General features: G+C 43.2%; 1 protein-coding gene across 17 annotated transcripts in view; it reads right to left on the bottom strand.

The window, feature by feature from the left end:
- BTRC (beta-transducin repeat containing E3 ubiquitin protein ligase) overlaps positions 1-21,732 on the bottom strand; it is a 167,735-nt gene that overhangs the window by 68,082 nt on the left and 77,921 nt on the right. For all 17 annotated transcript variants that reach the window (XM_077823297.1, XM_077823302.1, XM_077823300.1 and 14 more), the window contains one exon: positions 9,951-10,040. In XM_077823297.1, the coding sequence (XP_077679423.1) occupies positions 9,951-10,040 (90 nt within the window). The remainder of the gene's footprint in view (positions 1-9,950; positions 10,041-21,732) is intronic.

Below are 21,732 nucleotides of genomic sequence, written 5' to 3'. Positions count from 1 at the left end.
TATTCACCTCTTGGGTCATTTCAGAACACAGGAGGTGAAACTAACTAGTTAAAACTAAGCCTTCCCAAAAGAAAACTGTCATATAAAAACATCCAGCGGCCTTGTATTATTCCAGAGCCAGAACAGATAACTAGGTCTCCGTATGCAGAAAACAGGCTGGCTGAGCTGGCAAATACTACTCTGTGCATAGGTAGGTGTCTTCATCCAAGGATCTCAAAAGCATCTTATTAATAAACCTCATATCACTCCTATGAGGCAGTTAGCCCCATTTTAGAGGGAGATAAACTGAGACATTGTGGTGAAGTGATTTGCCCCAGGTCTCAGAGAAACAATGGCAGAGCTGGACACAGAATGCAGGAATCCTCACACCTAGTCCCTTGATCAACCACTATACTCACTCAGGTTCTGAAAAAAGTAATGACCGTCAGCCTGTAAGGACAATGCCCAGAACAGATAACATGCTTTGGGATAAAACCACTGACTACAACCTAATAGGCTGTATATGAAATCAAGAACCCACAATTAATGTAGTACAGCAGAACTCTGGACATCAGGAAGGTGGAAAGAAAGCACATTCCTTCTACTGCACTGTCTAAACTGGAGTTTTCCCCATCATAAGCAGGCCAAACCCAGAGTGCAAATACAAGCTTGTTTTGTGCCAGAATGGGGCTGGAAAAGCGACCTTGAAAAGAACGAGTGATACCATGTGGGTAGCAAAGAATGTTCTAGAAAGCTAGGAAGGAAGAAGTACCATGGAATATGAAATAGAGTGAACACTTCGTACAGCACATGTACGAGGCTGAACTAGCTGCCGATCATTTAAAGCCCAGGAATTGCCAACTAAATACAGAAAAATGGGTTAATGGTGGAATTGGGACCTTGTGGTATCAACTTACAAGCAAACCCTTTATTAAAAGAACCCTTCAAATTAGAAGGGAAGCTACCAGTGCGGGGGAGGGAAGGGGTTGAGAGCTGGGTCTAGTGCAATCCAGTTTATGAGAAGGCAGAAAGACAAGACCTTCCTGTTGAGTAAGGGAAACGCGCCATCTACAGTAAAGGTGCAGCCAGGGAGATTGTGGACCCTTCCGAGTTAGCCAGCAGTTGGTAAAAGCCTGAAGAGCCAAACTAAACCAGATCACCTCTGGGGCAGAGGGAGAATAAAATGGACAAAGGTAGTGAATAAGAGGTGAAGGTCAGCAGCAGAAAGCAAGTGAGAAAGGATGCTGAACAGCGATGAGAAACCTTATTTGCACATCCAAATGCATTACAGAAAACATGGTGGCATACCAGATGCCAGGGAATTTTTAACATGCATCACTCTAGTAGAGGGTGAAGCGCACATCAGCATCGCTATCTGGCTCAGAGATGCTGGCTTACAAAATATGGAATGAACAATAGGAACAGATGCTCATTTGGTCAACTTTCAATAAACCTCATTATAAATCAACACCTTGTCTTTGGAGCTGCAGCTCATGCTAGGTCTTTACCTTATTTAACCATATATCAGCAACTCCTGGGGAGGTTGTCCACTTGTAGCTGCACACCAGTAGCAGCAGCGTGAGAGGTTTGGCGGTGGGGAATTGTTTCCCAACCATGTTATGGCCTGTGTGGGGACTAAACTCTAAGCAAGTGTCACATATAATTTTTAACACAAATATCCTTTGCAAAAAATGTATCTAAATCAACACCACCTTTGTGTAATGTACCCAACGGAAGAGGATTAGATGGCAAAGATCAATGGGAGTTACTCCTGAGAACCAAAGTAACAAATAGTGGACTGTAGGTAACAGCTACAAACTGAAAACGCCTTACAGTAAACTGTGATTTACTCCACTAGAATCATAGAATATCAGGGTTGTAAGGGACCTCAGGAGGTCATCTAGTCCAACCCCCTGCTCAAAGCAGGACCAATCCCCAATTAAATCATCCCAGCCAGGGCTTTGTCAAGCCTGACCTTAAAAACTTCTAAGGAAGGAGATTCCACCACCTCCCTAGGTAACGCATTCCAGTGTTTCACCACCCTCCTAGTGAAAAAGTTTTTCCTAATATCCCACCTAAACCTCCCCCCCTGCAACTTGAAATGTAGTGCTTCAATTACTAGTAGTGCTTCAATTTCAAATGCGTCTAAAAAAAGACCACGTCTGCTCTTTATTTAATTCACTGCATCCAAATATGGCCAAATTCCTACATGGTGGAGTTTCAAAACAAACTCATAGCAAAAAAGCAGGACAGAGGCCAGGAGCAGAATCTCAGCAGCAGTAAAATCACCAGGGCTTGTTTGTTTGAAGAGTAGAATGAACTCCCGTATGCAAGATAAGATTCAGAGCATTTCATTGTCAAAAACAATCGTTGCTCCTTATCAGCCTATGGATTATTTGAGTACAGACAGTGAGAAAAGCACTATACCAGCAGTTCTCAAACTGTGGGTGGGGACCACTAAGTGAGTCGCGACCCCGTTTTAATGTGATTGCCTGAGCTGGTGTTAGACTGGCTGGGGCCCAGGGCCAAAGTCGAAGCCAGAGCCCCACTACCCTGGGCGGTGGGGCTCAGGCTTTGGCTTCAGCCCTGGATGGCGGGACTCAGGTTACATACCGCCCACATGGGGCTGAAGCCCCTAGGCTTCAGCTTTAGCCCCCTGACCTGGGCTTCGATTTTGCCCCACTCCCCATCCACGGCGGCAGGGCTTGGGTGGGCTTGGGCTTCGGTTCCACCTCCTGGGGTCGTGTAGTCATTTTTGTTGTCAGAAGGGGGTCACAGTGCAATGAAGTTTGAGACCTTCTGCACTATACAGAACACTGAGTACCCAAGGTCTTAAAATAGATCCAGACAGCCCACTGGGTGAGCCTGGAGGTGGTATCCCCATGCCGCAGCGCCTCACATCCAAAAAAAAAAAAAGAAGATCTAAAGCTTTTTAAAAAAATTCCTGTGTTTTTCTCTGAATTAGGAAGAAGAGCACTGACTAGGTCAATTACAGCGGAAAGGCTGCACAGAAGATACCAGTTAGAGACAGATTTTGCTGGAGAATGGCAAACAAAAGCTTCTCTGGGAGGTGGAAGTCACTCTACCTGCAATCTTAGATGAAACTGCACATCAGCCACCGCACAGATCAGATAAACATCAAGTGCAAACCCAGCAAACAAGGTCAAGTTCAGCAGCAGTGGTGCACAGACCACTTTCCTGTTGAATAGCGCAGAAGCAAGAGAAAAAATGAATGACAAAGCTTATGAGAGACTGAATTATGATGCTGACGTGGAGCCTAGGACTTGATTCTTACCCAGTGCTGACATTACAGTGCAGTAATGGAAAGGGTAATCAGACAGTTAAAGGTGCAGTCCTCGGAATCAGATGTTAATCCCTTCTGTCTTTCACCACTGGATGGCTAAACGGAAGTTGAAAATCCTGTGGGACTTTAAGCACAGAGTGCTGACATGCAGGAACCCCACTCAACCTTGCCAACATTCCCCTTTCCATAAAACACATTGTAACACCCCAGGCTATGAGACATATCAATCATGGAGGATGAAATCCACTCCTGTGCTGAGAGCTAGCACATGGCCTATGAACTCCTTAAGTCCCACTTAAGTCCTTCACCCTGAGTGCACTTAACAGTCGCATCACTGCCATGCAGTTACTAAGCTATTGGTATAGCGCTAACTGGATTATAGTGGACCAACACGTCTACTATAGTTAAAGGCTTAGATCAGCTTTCTGTTTAAAGCTTGACTCAAAGTGCTCTGAAATCTGCAGTTACTCATATTGTCTTGAAATTTGGTGTACCTGGGTAATTTGACCCAGGGGTTCCTGAGACATGGTCCCCCCCCCCCAACCCCATACCTCAATGGTTTTCCTGGATTTTACCAAAATATTTTTGTTCGCAGACAGGGATCAACACACCAGGGTCTCAATTGCTCGAAAGTTACCCGCAAAGAGAGCATGCCACCCGCTAGCCAGAGTTCAGCTCTCCTTGTAGGCACATAGCTAATGCTCACGAGTGAATGGCTTACACTGAGCATGCAGACAGAGGAGCCTATAGGTTGCATCTAGAAGTGTCTCGCCGCAGCTGGATAGCTCAAGGAGCTCAGCCAGTGGCACGTCAAGTCTCACTTAGGACAGAAATCTGGAAAAGGTCTGAAGGCATAATGCTACATTCTGTCGGCCTTATTTTTTTTCTTTTTTAAATTTGGGGGAACGTAATTAAACTATTTTTGGAAGAAATAGGCATGTGAATGCTAGCTGGAAGGGAAGGGAGTTTGGGGGGTGGAAGAGTGGGGGTTAAATGAGAATGGGGTGGGGAGGGGAGAGGGGTTGGGAGACTGGGAAGGGGGACATGGATGTGAATGGCCTGGGCACTGGGGGAGAACAGGAGCAGGGTGCCTGTCAGCCCCACATTCTCCCCTCCTGTGTGCGCCAGGATCTGGAGGGGGCCTTCCTCTCTTGTGGAGTTCAAGTGTCTCTCTCCACTTTCGGGTGTGTGCTGGCATTTGGTGGGGGCCACCTGTCCCTCTAGGAGGGTCTGATCCTCCCTCCTTGCCTCTACATATGAACTACAAGACAGGAGCATTGCCTCTTTCCTTGATCTCCCATGTGTGTGTGCTGGGATCAGGGAGTAGGCCCTGCCCCTATATGGTAGTATGCCCCCTTCCCCCCCCCCTTTTTCATATGAGCTGGGATCTATGGGGCCCTGTCCCCCTGGGGGTGTCTGAGCCCCCTGCCTGCCCCGCATCAGGGGATTTGGGGAGCCCTGTCATGCTAAAGGGGGTCAAAGCCCTTCTCCTTGTGAGCCAGGATCTGGGGGGCTGCTGCTTCCCTCTGAAGGGGCCTGAGCCCTGCATGTGAGTCAGCATCTGGGGAAGCCAAGAACAGGCAAGCTGGAAGCATGCACCACACACTGCTGAGACTGCAGTGAGGAGCTAAGAACGGGCATGCTTGATGCACATCACAGATTTCTCAAGCACTGGGGAGGGAGGATGGGGAACACCCATGGACATGAACAGAGCAGTACACACCTCAGAGTGATTTGTTTCAGGCTTTATTTTTCTCCATGGGGTTGAGACCATCACACCTCGCAGAGCCTCCTATCCTTTCAGTATTATCCGGTGTGGGTGATCTGGATACAGCAGATGACTAATTTCATACAATATTATTGAGTGCCAGCTCTACTACTAAGTTTGAGAAGACTTTTCTGTTTAAAGGGTGACTCTTCCAAGTGCTCTAAAATCCACATGCCTGGATTGTCTTGAAATTTTGTGTGTCTCATGGGAATGAGGGTAGGGTGAGTGACCCAACTTTGGACCCAGCTGACCAAGAGGTTGCCGAGATACTTCTAGAAAAAAAAACACCACAGCGTTTCATAATGTTTGCAGATTCTAGCAACTTTGACCTCTGAAACCCACCCTGAGCAGAAAGCTGAGAATGAACTGTTAATGTTTGGGAAAAACAAGCCTCTGTCAAGGTTTGTTTTTGTGAGAAACGTAACCTGAGTAGAATAACTAATTCAGAAAGTGCTCAACCTATTCTGAAAAGAAAATATGTTATACACGTGAATGTTCACTGGGTGGAGCAGGGTGATTAGGGGTGGAAGAGTAGGTGAGAATAGGGGTAGGGTCTGCATTGAGGGTTGGGGGTATTATGGGGAGGGAGATAAATGCAATAAAGTGGTAAGGGAAGGAAAAGTGGTTGGGGCCTCAGGCAAGGGGGAAGGGGTGGGGATTGGGGGAACAGGAAGGACTGGACAATGGGAAGGGTGGCAGGGGAAGTTGGGGGCTTAGAGGTGGGAGCCTGTCAGTCCTAAATCTTCCCTTCTGTATGTGCTGGGATTTGGGGGACCCTGCTCCTCTTGAAGTGTCTGAGCCCCTCTCCATGGGAGCTGGGGGATGGGGGGGAAGGTAATATAAATGTAAACAACTGAAAACCAGGAAATGAATCATTAAGGTACATATCACTTCTTTGTGGAGTGTGTCAGTGGGGTGGCTGGCCAGAGTGTGAGTGGACCAGTTTGGAAGGGGGTGAACTGGGTGGATCTAAGGCATGACCCACGAAACCTGGCTGAAGCAGGGGCAGGAAGCCCAGTTGGGGTTGCGTAGTGTGGGTGAGGGGCCCGGCCTGATGTGCAACATGGACTCGGTGACATAATCAAGGAAATGCACAGCTCTCAAGTAAGCTGCTGCCTGTGATGCGTGTACGCAGCAGCACCAGGCAGGAGACAGCAAGGAACAACTGCTCAGCATGGCTTCTACAGTGCTAACTAATGGCTTAATGGGACAGGAAAGCGAGCAGGAGCTGCAAATGTTGGTGGGGTCGCTACATGTTGCAGGAGATGGTGGGGCAGGGGGCGGAAAAGGAGAGAGAGACACTTGTCTTCTGTCTCCTGCCTAAAGTTACTGTAGCAATCCTGTAATAAAACGGTCAAGATTCTGTGACACAGACCGTGTGGGAGATTTCTCTCTCTGGCCCTGTTAGCTACCACACAGTGCAAATATTTCAAAGCACGACCATTATCTCCATTCCAGTCGAACAAAATGTACAGGAGTGTGGAAGAGCACTCAGGAATCCCATAGCAACTATAGGGCCTAATGGAGAAACCACCAGGATTATTATGGGCTCTGCCACTGGCCTCCTGAGTGGCCTTGGGCAAGTCACTTCAGCTTTCTGTGCCTAAGTTTCTCACCTCTAAAATGGGGATCTACTGATGAAAAGTGCTATGTAAATGCTAGCTTTTTCTGTTATTACCTAGCTACAGTATGTGTCAAATGGTACTCTAAATGAGAACTATAATTGCCTAAATGATCACTAACTCTAACATACATTTCTCTCTCTCTTAAAAAAAACTAGCAAATTAATTGAGAAAAACCTTTGTTAACCCAGAGCTAAGGCAGCCTGATGGTATTTTGTGCTCTTCCAGAGGGTCAAGTTCAGCAAAACTTAAACCTCTGAAAACAAAGAAATATAGAGTTAAGGTACAGGTCAATGCAGCCTTAACTCTGCCCCCGAGTGATGACACAGTACACTCATAGCGCACACACTCCCATTCTGCCTTTGCAGATAGTGCATCTCATGCAGGAAACAGGGCACATGAGAACTGTAGCACAGTTAAACACCTTCTCTTTGCCAAGCAAAACTTGTTTTTAGGTGAGCTGCATAGAACAAGAGCTACCTACACTTGTTCTACACTCAAACACTGAGTCTCCTCCCCAGAAACAAACCGGCATGTGTTAAACTTTACAACTTCTTCACTCCTTTTACAATCCTTTAGCCCTTACACACAGGATTCCAACACACACTAGATTTTCACTTTCCCATCACTAAACAACACAGCTCTCATATCCCACCTCACTGCTGACAATACCTATGGTTAGAAGGCCTCTATGTCCTGCTACTGACAACCTACACAACAGCAATGCAATGATGGATACTGGATCCTTCAAGGTACACAAGTGCCTCCTTCCTTTCATCACACATGGGGTCTCAGACCAGATCCCCTCATATCACAATCACAGCTCTGCCAATCTGCTCCAACTAATGCCTCCTCCATTCAGTACAACTACACCTAACACAGAAAATGCAGCTAGAGTGCACGCAGATAATTCCCAGTGGCCTCTGTCAGCTCCAGGAGGGCAGAGTTAAGATTGCATTGGTGTGTACCTTATCTCTGTATTATTACCCAATTTCCATAGTTTTGAGTTTTACTGAACTTGACATTCTGGAAAGCTGCAAGATACCACCAGACAACCTTAATTCTGCATTAATGAAGTTTTTTGTTTTTTTTTGGTCAGGGAATTTATAACAGGGAATTTATAAAGTCCTTTGCTACACCTGGAGCATAAGCGGTCCTGAGAAAGCCAAGTTCACTTTGTTTTGTAACCACAAAACAACAGCATCAGTAATCTGTCAGTGACAGAAACCACTACTAAGGGAAAGCAATTATCCCTACGTAGTAGGGAAACGTGCTCAAAGAAGCCCCTGTTAAGCTGATGCAAAACCAATGCAAAATATATATAAATACTCCATCTCCAGGGTACATATATCCTGGAGATGCAGTATTAAGAACATGTGCTTTTCCATGTCTGGGGCCAGAATTCAGCTCCATCTCTACAACATAAAATGAGTCTTGCAATCTCTGGCACTCTCGCTTCGTGGCTTGTCAGTAGCCCGCTAAACATATTTTTGTAAGGAGTGATTTCATTTTTGTCCCTACCATTTTGAAGGGGCAATTTCAATTCAGAGGGGCTCAAATGAAGTTAATGGTTGTGATTCTACCACACCCCCTCCTCAAAACCAGCTGATCAGGTCAAAAGGAGCTGTCGCAAAGTAGGTGGGCCCTGAATGGAAGCCTTAGACTATCTTGGTAGTAGTTGGACACTGGCTCATTTGTAGGATGCTTGTGATCGGCATCATGACCCCAGGATGAAAAATGCTAAATACCAAGGGCATTTTGCTGAGGGCTACAAATCGTGTACTTTGGTACCTTGTCAGGAGCGTTTCACCCATTTTGTAGAACAGGGGTAGGCAACCTATGGCACACGAGCTGATTTTCAGTGGCACTCACATTGCCCAGGTCCTGGCCACCGGTCCAGGGGCTCTGCATTTTAATTTAATTTTAAATGAAGCTTCTTAAACATTTTAAAAACCTTATTTACTTTACATACAACAATAGTTTAGTTATATACTATAGACTTACAGAAAGAGACCTTCTAAAAACGTTAAAATGTATTACTGGCACGCGAAATCTTAAATTGGAGTGAATAAATGAAGACTCGGTACACTACTTCTGAAAGGTTGCTGACCCCTGTTGTATAACAACGGGCATGACTGCAGGTGGCAGAATGCAATACTGTACCTCTTGATCAAAGAGGGTCATTGGGCAGCAAGGGGCAAGCAAGGATCTGTAGCTTGCACAAGGCTGCCCCTCTCTAACAGAGGGTGACTGCAAGCTGCCCTTTGGATCACTGCAAGCTGCCCTTTGGGTCACTTGTGTGCAACATGAAGCCAACATTTGTGTAATGGAACAGCTCACAGATGGAGCGACAGGAGCACCTTCAAAGGCCAGCAGAAACGTGAGTCCTGAACAGACAGGGCAGATTTAACAGCCATTCAAAATTAACTCCAAGAAAAGGGAATCTCAAGAAGATCCAAGGAATAAGTCAGAAGAGGGAGCAAGATTTCTACTGGTCGCTTGATAGTGACGGAAGAGCAACAAAATGCCAGCTGGTTTCAGTAACAGGTGGCTGCATGCTCTGATCTGTCTTGCATGCCCACCGAACTTCTTTCCAGCGGAAACATGGAGCTTATGCAAGGCTGAACAGATCCTTTATGCAGCCCTTTTTATACATACAGTGTCATGGCTAGGATGTTTTCTGCTCACTGACAATCCCGCATGTATACATCTTATTTTATGCTAGTTACACTTAGTTTCAGGAAAAGCAAACCGAGAGCTGGGTGGTTACTGACATTTCCCCCACCCCAGTTATTATATTGCCCTACAAAAGTATCTTATCTCATGTAGCGATGCGAAAATGAACATATTCATTTTTTCTTCCAATTCTCTTTTCCCCTTCCCTCCAAATATCGTGTTAGGTTTGTTCTTTTAATTACAAGGTTTTCCTTCAATGTTCTTTCTGTATTTCCTCTTCACCAACCAACAAAAGGCCCCATGTTGCGAAGAGCCTCCATCCACATATGTTCATGTAACTCTGGGTATTGACCAGCAGAGGGTACTGGAGACAACGGCACAATGGGAACAGTTACTGCTTCTACAGGACATCCAGCCCGTTGATCTGGGTGGCTGGGGACCCATACTCCCATTTATCACAGTATGGTACAATTGTGAAAGACAGAAGGCCTGAGCAAACTACTTGTTTTCTGTTTAAAGTATGTTAAAAATTAGTTTTTGAAAAAAACAGGTACTGCTCACAAAATTGACACAAAGATAACAGAACTACAACATTACTTACTTTGGCCACACAATTTTCAGTCTTCATAGCAGTGCTCGCTAGACATACTGTTTCTTGGTTTAAGCACAGTCTGGCACAGCTGTTGTAGGTCTGTGGAAAGATTAAAAAAATTCTGAATGGAGGCACACAATTTGCTGTAAGGCATCAGATTTTTGGTGCAAGATACTCTAACAACTCTGTGAAACCATTTTACTACATTTCGGAATCACTTGTCTTTCCTGAACAAAAGAGGAAAACAGGGTGAAATGAAGTTTCGAAACCCACTCAAACTAGTCTATAAAATAAATCTATGCAGTATATGTGTGTGTGTGTGTGTGGGGGGGGTGACACAAAACATCCCTCCCCCCCAATCCTGCCTGGATATATTTTTATTTTTAAGTAGAAGCTTAAAGTAAAGGAATACCGAATGGCCTGGTTCACCCCGCTCTCCTCACAAGTCATAACACCAATATCTGTTGAGAGTGGCTGGGGTTAGCGTATAGACAGAATTCAGCAATTTCTGATACTTGATCCAAAAGAAGGAGAAATTGAAAAACAAAACAAAACACACAAATCCTTCCAAATGGCTCTCTGCTATGTGGACTAATGCACTAGGTCTTTCAGCAGTGAGTGGGATGTCTAGATTCAAACTGGGACAAAGTCACAAGCAAACAGGCATTTGATGGCCTCAAACTATTCCTTGCAGACATTTGCCCACATCATAAAACCACCACTTTGGCATGTTTAGTACTTCCTACTCAGGAGAGAGATCAGAATGAATAAAAACATTATAAATCATGATTTAGATGCACTGACCTAACTGTCATGAGGAAATTTGCACAGCACTTTCTTGCTCTATGTATTGCTCCAGCCACTGTTATCTGAACCTCATTTTACAAGCATCAACATTCACTAAATTCAGTCCAAAACTTGAGAGAGGGGAAAAAAAGAGAGATGCTTTGTTTCCTCATCATTCATAATTGAGCATTTTTTTTACCCACCTGATTTTTCACTATTTTCTGTTGCATCTTGCATTTGCAGTGTTTTATACTTACATCTCCTCCATTCTGACTTCCCCCCAAATTTATAAATCCATGATTATGTATAGGAATACATGATAGAATGTATTACTAGGCACTGCATAGATTAAGTGCTAGGTACATATTAAAAGACAGTCCCTGGCCCAATCTAAATAGACAACAAACAAAAAAAGCATTCAGAGTAACAGCCGTGTTAGTCTGTATTCGCAAAAAGAAAAGGAGTACTTGTGGCACCTTAGAGACTAACCAATGAAGTGAGCTGTAGCTCACGAAAGCTCATGCTCAAATAAATTGGTTAGTCTCTAAGGTGCCAAAAAAAGCATTATTCCCCATTTACAGATCGGAAAGAAGAAAGAGAGAGATTAAGTAATTTGCCGAGGATGCAAAGGAAGTCTGTAGCAGAACTAGGATTTGAACCCTGCTCTTGAGTCCTGGTCCAATCATCTCTCTTCCAGGCAAAGTATACAAGCCTGCTGAACGAGCCTACTTTTCAGAAGTCAGCCTTAGAATAATATTCTACCCAATAACCACATTAATAACTATAGGGATGGGAAAGAACTGATTGTTTGAATACAAAATCAGCAACATTCCATTTTGGGTCCATGAAGCAGAATCTAAAAACTAGAACTGGCTCAGTAGGAAGGGTGACCTCTATCATAACCACACAGAACCACTAGTGAGCAAGGCAGTGTATAAATGAAGAACACTTATTCCAAAGCATTGCACAACTCCCGTTATTTTTATTCACACACAAGGGACAGGGACACTCAAAAGTTTCTAGTCCCAATGACTCCCTGTGGCCTTGGACAACAAGTCATCCAATTTCTCTGAATCTCAGCTTCCTCATCTATAAAATAGGGATAGTACTACGTATCTCAAATGGCCGTTTTCATGGCACTTTGACAGCATAAAGCACTATGTAAGTGCTAAATTATAAAACAGCCATATAATTCCTCACCTTTCCACAAAAGATGAGAAAGAAAATGAAACTTCAAGGAGTATATAACTTCTTTGTTAGGGATGTGGAAATGCATTCATCTTGTGCAATGAACAAATATACTGCAACCTGGAGAAGGTATATACATGCCAGCAGCACGTTCAACAAGGTCTCAGGCTAAAACTTTAGGAGTGATCTATGTATTCTTTTAAATCAATACAAAGAGTTTAAGACACTAAATCACTAGCAATGCATGCATTTATGTTGACAGTTTATGACACCGTATGACATTCATTCTTCCTTCACTTATTTACCCATGCCCAAGTTCAGAGCGCTATGTTTCAACTGAAACACATGTAAACCTAAGAATGGGTTACCTAGGGAGGTGGTGGAATCTCCATCGTTAGAGATTTTTAAGGCCCGGCTTGTCAAAGCCCTGGCTGGGATGACTTAGTTGGGGTTGGTCCTGCTTTGAGCAGAGGGTTGGACTAGATGACCTCCTGAGGTCTCTTCCAACCCTAATCTTCTATGATTCCATGACATCTGAATTTGAGGGACTCTAGTATTACAGCTCCCTTCACTGTTTGAGGTGCCTTGGCGATCAGCTACTGTTCCAGGAGAAACAAAACCCTGAACCCAGGTCTTGAAAGATAAAAACCTTTTCAGTTCACCTTTAAAATTGGACCCTAGTAAGAATCTTTTCTAGTTTGAACCCACCCTGTTCCAGTCTCCCCTCACTTTGAGTCATTAGAAGAGGGTTCTTTGCACAGTGAGCACTTGGAAACGGTAGCCTGGTTCTATGCCAGAGGCATATAGCTTTGCGTTGGAGTGCTTTAATATGTTTTTATATTGCATATAAAGCATGCAAACATAAACCAGTTTGCTGAAAGCTACCCTCTTTGCGAAAGCCGGCTGTAATTCTGAACAAGTTTTCAATTTTCACACTGCTGCTAGGGTAAAACATTTTAAAGAGTTTAATTTTTACAGTGGCTTCACTGACATGGGATTATCTAACAAAGTAATGGCTAATCAATAGAGGGTTTAGTTGTCAGGTGAAACATATAACACACTAAAAGGGATTGATTGCCAGACTCCTCCTTATTTACTAGGAGGTATATATTTAAAATGACACAAACTTGTTACCAAGCTGCATTCCCTTAACCTTGCAAAAGCCGTTCAAGAAGAACGTTAAGCAGCCCTATAGCAAAACAGCTCTAATAAAAAAAAAAAAAGTCTACAAATATATGGCAGCATCAAATCATGTCAGGAGCAGGAATGTGGTGCAGAAAACGGGAACCACAAAGCTGCATTCATTCTTAGCCAAGGGCTTAAAATGCCACACAGATGCTAGACCATAGTTCACTAAACATATCTAATCTCACTCCATGAGTATCTTAGATTAGATTTTTCTAATGCTTATATGACTGGGTCTGATAGACTTCTGCCTTTTTAAAAAGAGAGCATGACCCCAGTGTAAAGGAGTGCAGATGTCAATGGAGCTTTGGATGAGCAAGGAATGCCAGACTGAAGTACTGAACGCAAAAGTGGAATTGTGTTCATAAGGATCTCAACCAGTAGAAAAGTCATTTCTTTGGCCATTTATCCAGAGAATCCCCAGTCTCTGAATGAAACTCCACTTTTTAATAGACACTACAACCCAGAAGTTCAATAAGATTTTTTTCACTAGTTAATAATTACATGATTTATCAGAGAAAGCTAACACTAATAAAAACACAACAAAAAGACAAAACCCATAGCCTTCCTCCAAATCATTTTCAGAGCGCAGATTATTAAACTGCTTCTTTTCAAACAAGGGCTTTGTAGCTAAGCACAAATTGCCAAACAGTTAAAAAAAAGGTTATTAGACTCTGAAGGATTCAGCAGAAGTGGGAAGTTATGTAAACAAATCACTCCAGAAGATTTGGAAAGATCAGTTTCATCTCACTTACAGGGTCTTCGGAGACCTGCATTAATTATCCTTAAGGTCTTTCACATGGACTATCTAAAATAAACGCAAATTTATTTATTTATTTCAAATGAGGTGCTCCTCCTGAAAGTATTAAATAATGTCTACAAATTTAAATGCATTTTTATAAATAGGTAATTAAAGAAACAGAAGACTAAAATTAAGTCAAGCTGCAAAACATTACCCAGAATCCATTGTGGAGGTGTTTGGTTTTTTTTAAAGCACATTTAAGACTACATTTTTGCTACCAAAAGCCCACTGTGCTGGGGGAGGGGGTCTCTGTGGGAAGTGATAAGACAAAACATAGGATAGCCAAACAAAAAACTAGAACATTTGCAAGACTGTCCCTAAAGCATAGTTTGTCATATTGCAATTACACCTTGCCTACTGCAAAGCCAGAGTCCTTAATATTGCCACTAGAGGGAAGAAGTATCTCAACACATGGTAGACAGGGAATGGGTTTTCTTGAGCAATTACCATAACAAAGCTCCTGTGGTTGCATGTACCTCCTAATTACTCACTACAATTAAAATGACTAACCCATAACAAACAGCACATAAATAAATAAACCCCACCCTGCCTGTTCTCAGAATCTTCATTAAATCTTACACTGGTTTCCTCATCTATCAAAGTAGGAGAAAAGGGTACATCACAATGTCCAAGCACCACAGGGCTATTCAACGGAGTAAAAGCATTTAAACAAAAAACAAAAACAAAAGAGCAAGGAAAACGGGATGTCTTGTGGAAAAAAAAAAAAAAGAAAGAAATGTCGTGCTATTTAGCCATCTGGTAGCTGTTTGAAAACAAACTGTCCTCAAAAGAGCACAGATACAGCACATCTTCTCTCAGCTCACTGGGTTATGAATCAGGCTTTTTTTTTTTTTTTTTTTTTTAATATAGACAAACTAATGTTGGACTTCTGCGCTGCTGCTTTCATTCCCTCTTGTCCAACTGTGCAAAGATAACCACATGCCCACCCCCAACCACATCAGGTTATTCTAACTCGGATAGCTCGTTTGCTGCCTCTCGGGGTAAGGTTTTTCCGTGCCATTGTTCAAAATCCCTCTGGATTTATATAGTGATTATTCTGACAACTCCTTGCTGATCTTAAAAGGTTTAAATCCTTCATTTTATCAGGCTCATCATTAAGAGAAGATGGCAGCCAAGTGATTTTTCTTTCCATTGACAATTTGTGACATTTCTCCAGCAGCGCGCAAGGTGTTGAAAACCTGGCAGCTGTTACCTCCTGGGACGAAGCTCCTTTTTTATCCTCCCGTGACAGTTTAACTCAGTGGGTCAGCACCTTTAAAGACTGCAAAGTATCACTGAAGTGGATGGAGGCTTGAATTACGGTTCCCTCCCTAATCAATGTAAACCCTTGCTGCAGGTGAAACTCTTCATCTATAGAGGTGCATGGGGGAGGAAAATGTAATGCCCTGAGCCAGATGGTTTTCATCCTGTTTTTTAAAGAAGAAAGGAACAAGCTAACAAGGGGACAGCTACTTTGTTAGCTCCTTGGCCTCTCTCATGGCTTTGGATCCCCAGGGTTCCAGCCACACAAGAGAGAGAATACAGAAAAACGTAAACACTTAAAGAAATACAACTAGGGGGCTGGCAACATGCTGCTTTCAAAGAGCTGAGAGAGCCCTGTTCAGTGCTTTATTTATCACTGCCCACGTTCTTCGGATGGTAAGTGGACACAAACACAAAGGGCAGGGGGAGTAGACAACACTTGCAATTTACTCAATTACAGAGGAATGCAGAAATGCAGCAAGGCTGACAGCTCCTATTAGCACTAATGTTGGAAGAACCAAGTGGCTTTGATGCCATAAGGCAACCTTTTCATTTTAACTTGGACTTCAGCACAAACATGGTCTTCACTAACACTTTATAATGCTTAATCCGAATTAAAGGCAAGAAGTCATTTTAGTTTTGCAACAGTTACAGGATAAAAAAAGCAGTTTTTATAGACTATGAAGTATTTCTATTACTCTGACAAAGCTTTTCACCCCACGACCTTTTCCTAGCGAACATTTGCAATAGTGAGAGAGAAGTTCAATATGATACTATAAAATGAACATCACTCCTCCCCCTGCCCCATCCACTCTCTAGAAAAACGAAAATTTGAACTACAGCATAGCTGATCTAGATTGAGAGAGGAAGTTGCATCGTGAGTAGCACCTGTATGCTTCCCTTTATAACAGTCAGTAAGTAGATGAGACATGGGACTAAGAATTGCACATCAGAGATTCATTTGGCGAGAAGTCCCAAAAAGGAAAGCTACAGACTAAAAAGAAAAGTGTCCGATTGTTGCTGTCCCCTGTCTTCCCATTCCCTTGCTCTTCTTTTGTTTGTCTTCCCTTGTTGTGCTTTGTCTACCCTTCGACTTCAAGCTCTTCAGGTCAGGGACCATTCCTGTTTTACCTTCTGAATAGTGCCTACAATATGCTTCAGGGGGTGCTTCACCCATTTACAAAAAAAAATCATCTCAAATCCATGAGACCAAACTGCAGTAATATTCTATGCTGCAAAGCCGAAGGGGGCAGTTTTTGAAACTGCGGAGGGACTTGGGGAGTGGGCTGGCAGGCAAGGGTTTTTTTTTCTCCTTTGACTTCCATCTGGAAGATGATGGAGTCTGGTTTGCAGCACGACATACATGACAGCAATCCCGCTGCCATCAGCACTTCCCCACAAGGCACCTTTGACACAGCTTTCCCTGCACGCAGCCCGCCCACAGAAGGAATCAAGGCAGCAAAAGACACTTCATTATTACTCCATTCAAGAGAGGGAGGGGAGGTTTTTTAAACAACCTGCATTGTGCCTGTCTTTTTTAAAGAACAGTGGGGTAATCAAGTTCAGGGCAGCCCTGGACAGCTGCCCTGTGACCTACTCATGTTGACCCCCACTATTCATCACTTTCCTTAGGACTATGAGGGCAAGCTCCCGGGGAGTGACCACCACAATAGACAGATACAAGCCAACAATAATACGGTTCCTGCAAAAAAACCAGATGGCACAGCAATAAATTTACAAATCTGCATTCATGGCTCTGTTTAAAACACCCAGAAGCTAAAAGGCTTGAGGGGCCCCCAGAGAGCTTCACAGTTTCTAAAGGCCAGTTCTCTCCCCAAGACTATTGAGCTCATGTTCTTCATAAATTAAGAATGGAGATGTAGCCCTTAAAATAACAAATGCCTGACCTAATCAATCTAGCATTTGGGTCTAACACTAAATGATAGGCCCCGAAAACTAATTATGTTTTTTGGCAAGGAGGTTGAATTAAAATTGAAACACACAGGTTAAAAAGGCACTGAAGCATTTGTGAGTCTTTTTGAAAAGGCTGCACGCGCGCACACGTACAAACGCACACGGCTTGAAACAGGAACCTGATTCAATAACTCATGCATTTATTTTTAAAATGAATCAGATTAGTCCCATGTGTGACCTGCCGGTCCATCTGTATGTGCTGGACTTATTGGGCACTCCTCTCACGCTTGCTTCAGTTTGAAGTATGAGAGAGATAAATTTAGTTTAATTTTCAACAGCTCAAGCTATCCATTTTCCAAATGGACCATCTGGATCAGCCTATTAAAATTAATTTATAACTTTGCAGTGTGCAAATTCGTTTGTTAGCGTAAATAAAGTTGCCAAAAACTTTTGCCACTTGTCATTGTTTTTCTGAGGGCTGTTTTTCTACCATGACTTTCACTTTACATCTCAAATTTTATTTGATCATATCAAACAGCTGTCAAGAATAGAACCTTTAAATCCTTGCTTCAGAGCTCTGCACAGCTCTCATTTTTTTGGTCATGTTCTTGCCAACAAAAATAGCTTCGATCCCCAACTTTGTTTTCTCCTCTGTTCCAAACCCCACAACTTCTTCCATGGTGCTCACCATGGGTGGAAAGCCCTCCCAGCCCCAGTATGTTAGGCGTCCAAACTACACTCATTCAACTCCCTAACTTCTCACAAAGTTCATTTCAGTCAACCGGAAAATGTCATTTCTTCTAGTAGGAAAGTCCACAGGACTGAATCAAATGGTCTTTAGCCTACGTACAGCTCTGGAAGCAGAATAAGATCTTTAACATTTTTCTGTCTGGTCTGGAAGAAAACATAAAATCATCCTTGATAAAGTTTGTACATGACACAAAATTTCAGGAAGTGCTAAATAATGAAGAGGATAGGTCCCGGATTCCAAGGGATCTGAATCGCTCAGTAAACTGGGCACAAACAATATTTGTTTTAATATGGCTAAATGTAAATATATACATCTAGGAACAAGGAATATAGGCCATGCTTATAGGGCAGGGGACTATTCTGGGAAGCAAGGACTCTGAAAAAGATTTGGGTGTCATGGTGGATAGTTAGAGAACATGAGCTCCCAGTGCCATGCTGTGGCCAAAAGGGCTAATGAGATGCTGGGCTGCATAAACAAGGGAATCTCGAGTAGGAGCAGAGAGGTTATTTTTGCCTCTACATTTGGCCCTGGTCAGACCAATGCTGGATTAGTGTCCTAAGTTCTGGTGCCCACAATTCAAGAAGGAAGTTGATCAATTGGAGTGGGTTCAGAGAAGAGCCACGAGAATGATTAAAGGATTGGAAAACCTGCCTTATCCTGAGATACTCACAGAGCTTAATCTATTTATTTTAACAAAGGGGTGACTTGATCACAGTCTATAAGTACCTAGATGGGGAACAAATATTTACTAATGGGCTCTCCAATCTAGCAGAGAAAGGTCTAAGACGTTCCAGTGGCTGGAAGATGAAGCCAGATAAATTCAGACTGGAAATAAGGGGTAAATTTTTAACAGTGAGAGTAGTTAGGCATTGGAACAATTTACCAAGGGTCATGGTCGATTCTCTATCACTGACAAATTTTGACAAATCAAGATTGGATGTTTTTCTGAAAGACCTCCTCTAGGAATTACTTTGGGGAAGTTCTCTGGCCTGTGTCAGATGAGGTGATCACAAGGGTCTCTTTTGGAATTGGAGTCTATGAATCTAACCATCACAGGCCCCCAGCCCCAAAAGAGCCCACCAGCCTGAGATACCTTTCAAAGCAAAGGCTGTGCTTCGGTACAACAAAAAAAATCAGAGCAGTCAAGTGTAAAGCAATGGAGCAACTCACTTAAACTTATCTACTGCAGGGCATGTAAAGACTACACCGCCACTGAAACTGACCAGTGAATCCTGAGCGGGTTAGTTTTGCAGACATTCCTATCAGAAGACATGAAATTCTCAAGCTTGGATAATTTTTCCTAGTCTTCTATGTAGGAAGGTCCACAGTTCCCAACAACGGAATTTTATCAGCAGTGTCTCCAAGGAGGGAAAGAAAAAATAAAACTATATACAAACAATAATGACAGAGTTAATTTCTTTTCACTGGGGTACTACTACTGTATGCCACACTTTTTGCTAATTGTTGCTTTAGCTAATTTACAGACCCAATCTGTAGTGTTTTGCGAAGATGAAGGGGGATGAAAGACCAACTGGCCACCTTGCTTCTCTCCTTGTGCAAGGCATAAGATGTTTCCACCCACAAAACCAAACCATCATTGCCCTTATTCAGTGTGCCCTAATACTGGAGGACAGAATAAAACATATGGCTGTGCATGCCTCTGACATGCTGCACCTAGATTTGGAAATCTCTGACAGTTTCTTGCCCTTCTCTAACAGAGGAGAAAGATCAGAGAATTTCAATTCCCCAAACTTGCAGGATGACAGAGTCCTACACACATCTAGGGCGTTACAGCACTTTTCTAACAGGTGCAAAAGCTGCCGCCAGGCCAAGAAGTAAGGAAGAAGTTTGGAAATACTGCCTTCCAAAAGTGAAGTGAAGGGCTCTGCAGTTGGATAATCATATTAGTATATGTGGACACACTGCCTTGAGACAGAGACGATAAGAAGTCCCCTTTGGAGACAGACTTCTAGGTAGATATCAATGTCTCAACTTGCAATTTTGGTTTGCTGATGCATTTTTTCAGGAATTTTAGATTCCGAATAGCCTTATCCCTTCTTGATCCTTTTGGGAACTAGAACAATGGAGTCAGAGCCAGTCCTCTCTCTGATGGAGGGACTTATTCTACTGACCTTATCTACAGGAGGTATTTGATGGCTGCTCTTATGCTGGCTCCTGTTGGTGTTGCTGGAGGTTAGGAGAACCGTCAATGTGTGTTTGAGACACTTGATCAGTTCTAACAACCATTCTTCCTAAACAAAGTCAAGGGCCCATTTGTCTTAAGGAGGAAAGACAGTTCTGTGCTAACTGGAGAAGCTTACAGCTAATCTCGCTTTCATGCTGGATTGGTCTGAGTTGGAATCATGCCGATTTCTTGGCTTACGCCCAGGCAGAGAAATCATCATTGCATTCATCCCCCCCCCCCAATGCTGTTATTCCATGTTCTGCTGTTGTATCCAGTGACTTGTCGGCTGTATGTAGAAGACAAGGAACCACAAGGAGAGTGACATTCTTTGTAGGAAGCTTTGCAATCATTATTGCTTGGTTGCAGTTTTCTTCCCCTTTTCTGATGAGTCAGCAGGATACAAAATATGCAGAAGACCCCGTTAACATATTTAACGATAGGACATTTGCCAGATGAGTGAATCTTTTCCTCTCTCTTCTTTCTGGGCTTGCTCAGCATGCTTGTGCACCTTGCGGAAGCAGTAGGAAGGCCTAGAAAAGCCCATCCTCAGCTGAAGAAGCAGAATTAAACCAGGAGGCTCTCTGGTGAAGCCCCACAACTCTGTCTACAACAGACAGTTCTGGCTCTGATCCCAAAGCTGCAAGCTGGCTGAAGATCAATTGCTAGGATCTGTGGCTCTCCCTCATAGAAAATATGTAGTCTAACATTATGTAAGGACAGCAGGTTAGGGAACGAGAAAGATAGGAAAGCGGGAGGAGGGGGCATGCACCAGTGTAATCTAACATCCCTTCTGGGGATCCCACTATACCTTGTATTATCTCTATCTTTTAGATCACAGGCTTCTCACAGCAGGACTGTGCATCATGTACACCACAGAATACATCATTAACACTCTGTATGGCTGGATCTTGAGGTATAAGACAAGCATCCCTTTCCCCTGAACTGGGGGGGGGGGGGAGGGGGGGGAGGAAAGAAGTACTTTTTCAATAAAATCTTATTTTTCCTTCGACAGTATTATTGAAGGGATTGATGCCTAGTTATCTATGCTGTACCTACTACTGTTGTATTGAAGCACCTAACACATATTATAAAATTGACCACAGCGCACATAGCCAGTTTACAAATCTCTGTCCTCTTTTCTCAGCCAGGATGGGGGAACTGCTGAAATGGGCCTTTTGATGGTGCTAGGCAAGTTAACTTTTTTGGGTGGGGTGGTGTGGCGGGAGGAAAAATCTGCTCTCTTTAAAGGATATTGACACATTTATTTGTTGAATACCAGGGTGCTCAGTGATGTACAATACATACAGGAAGATCTACTCCCTGCTGCATAGAGCTTAATTTAAATTAAGATGGTAAGGAATTTGTTTTAATACAGAGAAGGGATCAAAGAGACGTTAAAACTTTTGCGGGGTGCAGGGGCAGAGCAGATCTATAAGGACCCATCTTAAACTTTTTGAGGGAAATTAAAGTAGCTCTACTTTTAGGTTTTCAGTCTGGACAATGGCTCTAAGAAAGCCTGCCTTCTAAGTATAGTAGTTCTTTGAAAGCACCTTGAGATTCTAGGTATTGTAGAAAGGCATAAATGAGACAGAGGGAGTACTACAGAGCAAGGCTGGAGAGTTCCCAATGATTAGCAAGTAAACAAAACTCAGATACAAAGTCCCAGCTGATGGCGCTATACTTGCTCAGAAATGGATATCCCTGTTCATATTCACAA

This window comes from Eretmochelys imbricata, chromosome 7 (genome assembly GCF_965152235.1).
Source record: "Eretmochelys imbricata isolate rEreImb1 chromosome 7, rEreImb1.hap1, whole genome shotgun sequence".
Classification (NCBI taxonomy): Eukaryota; Metazoa; Chordata; order Testudines; family Cheloniidae; genus Eretmochelys; species Eretmochelys imbricata.
Note: the sequence above shows the minus strand (reverse complement) of the source record. Positions and strands in the feature narration are given on the sequence as shown.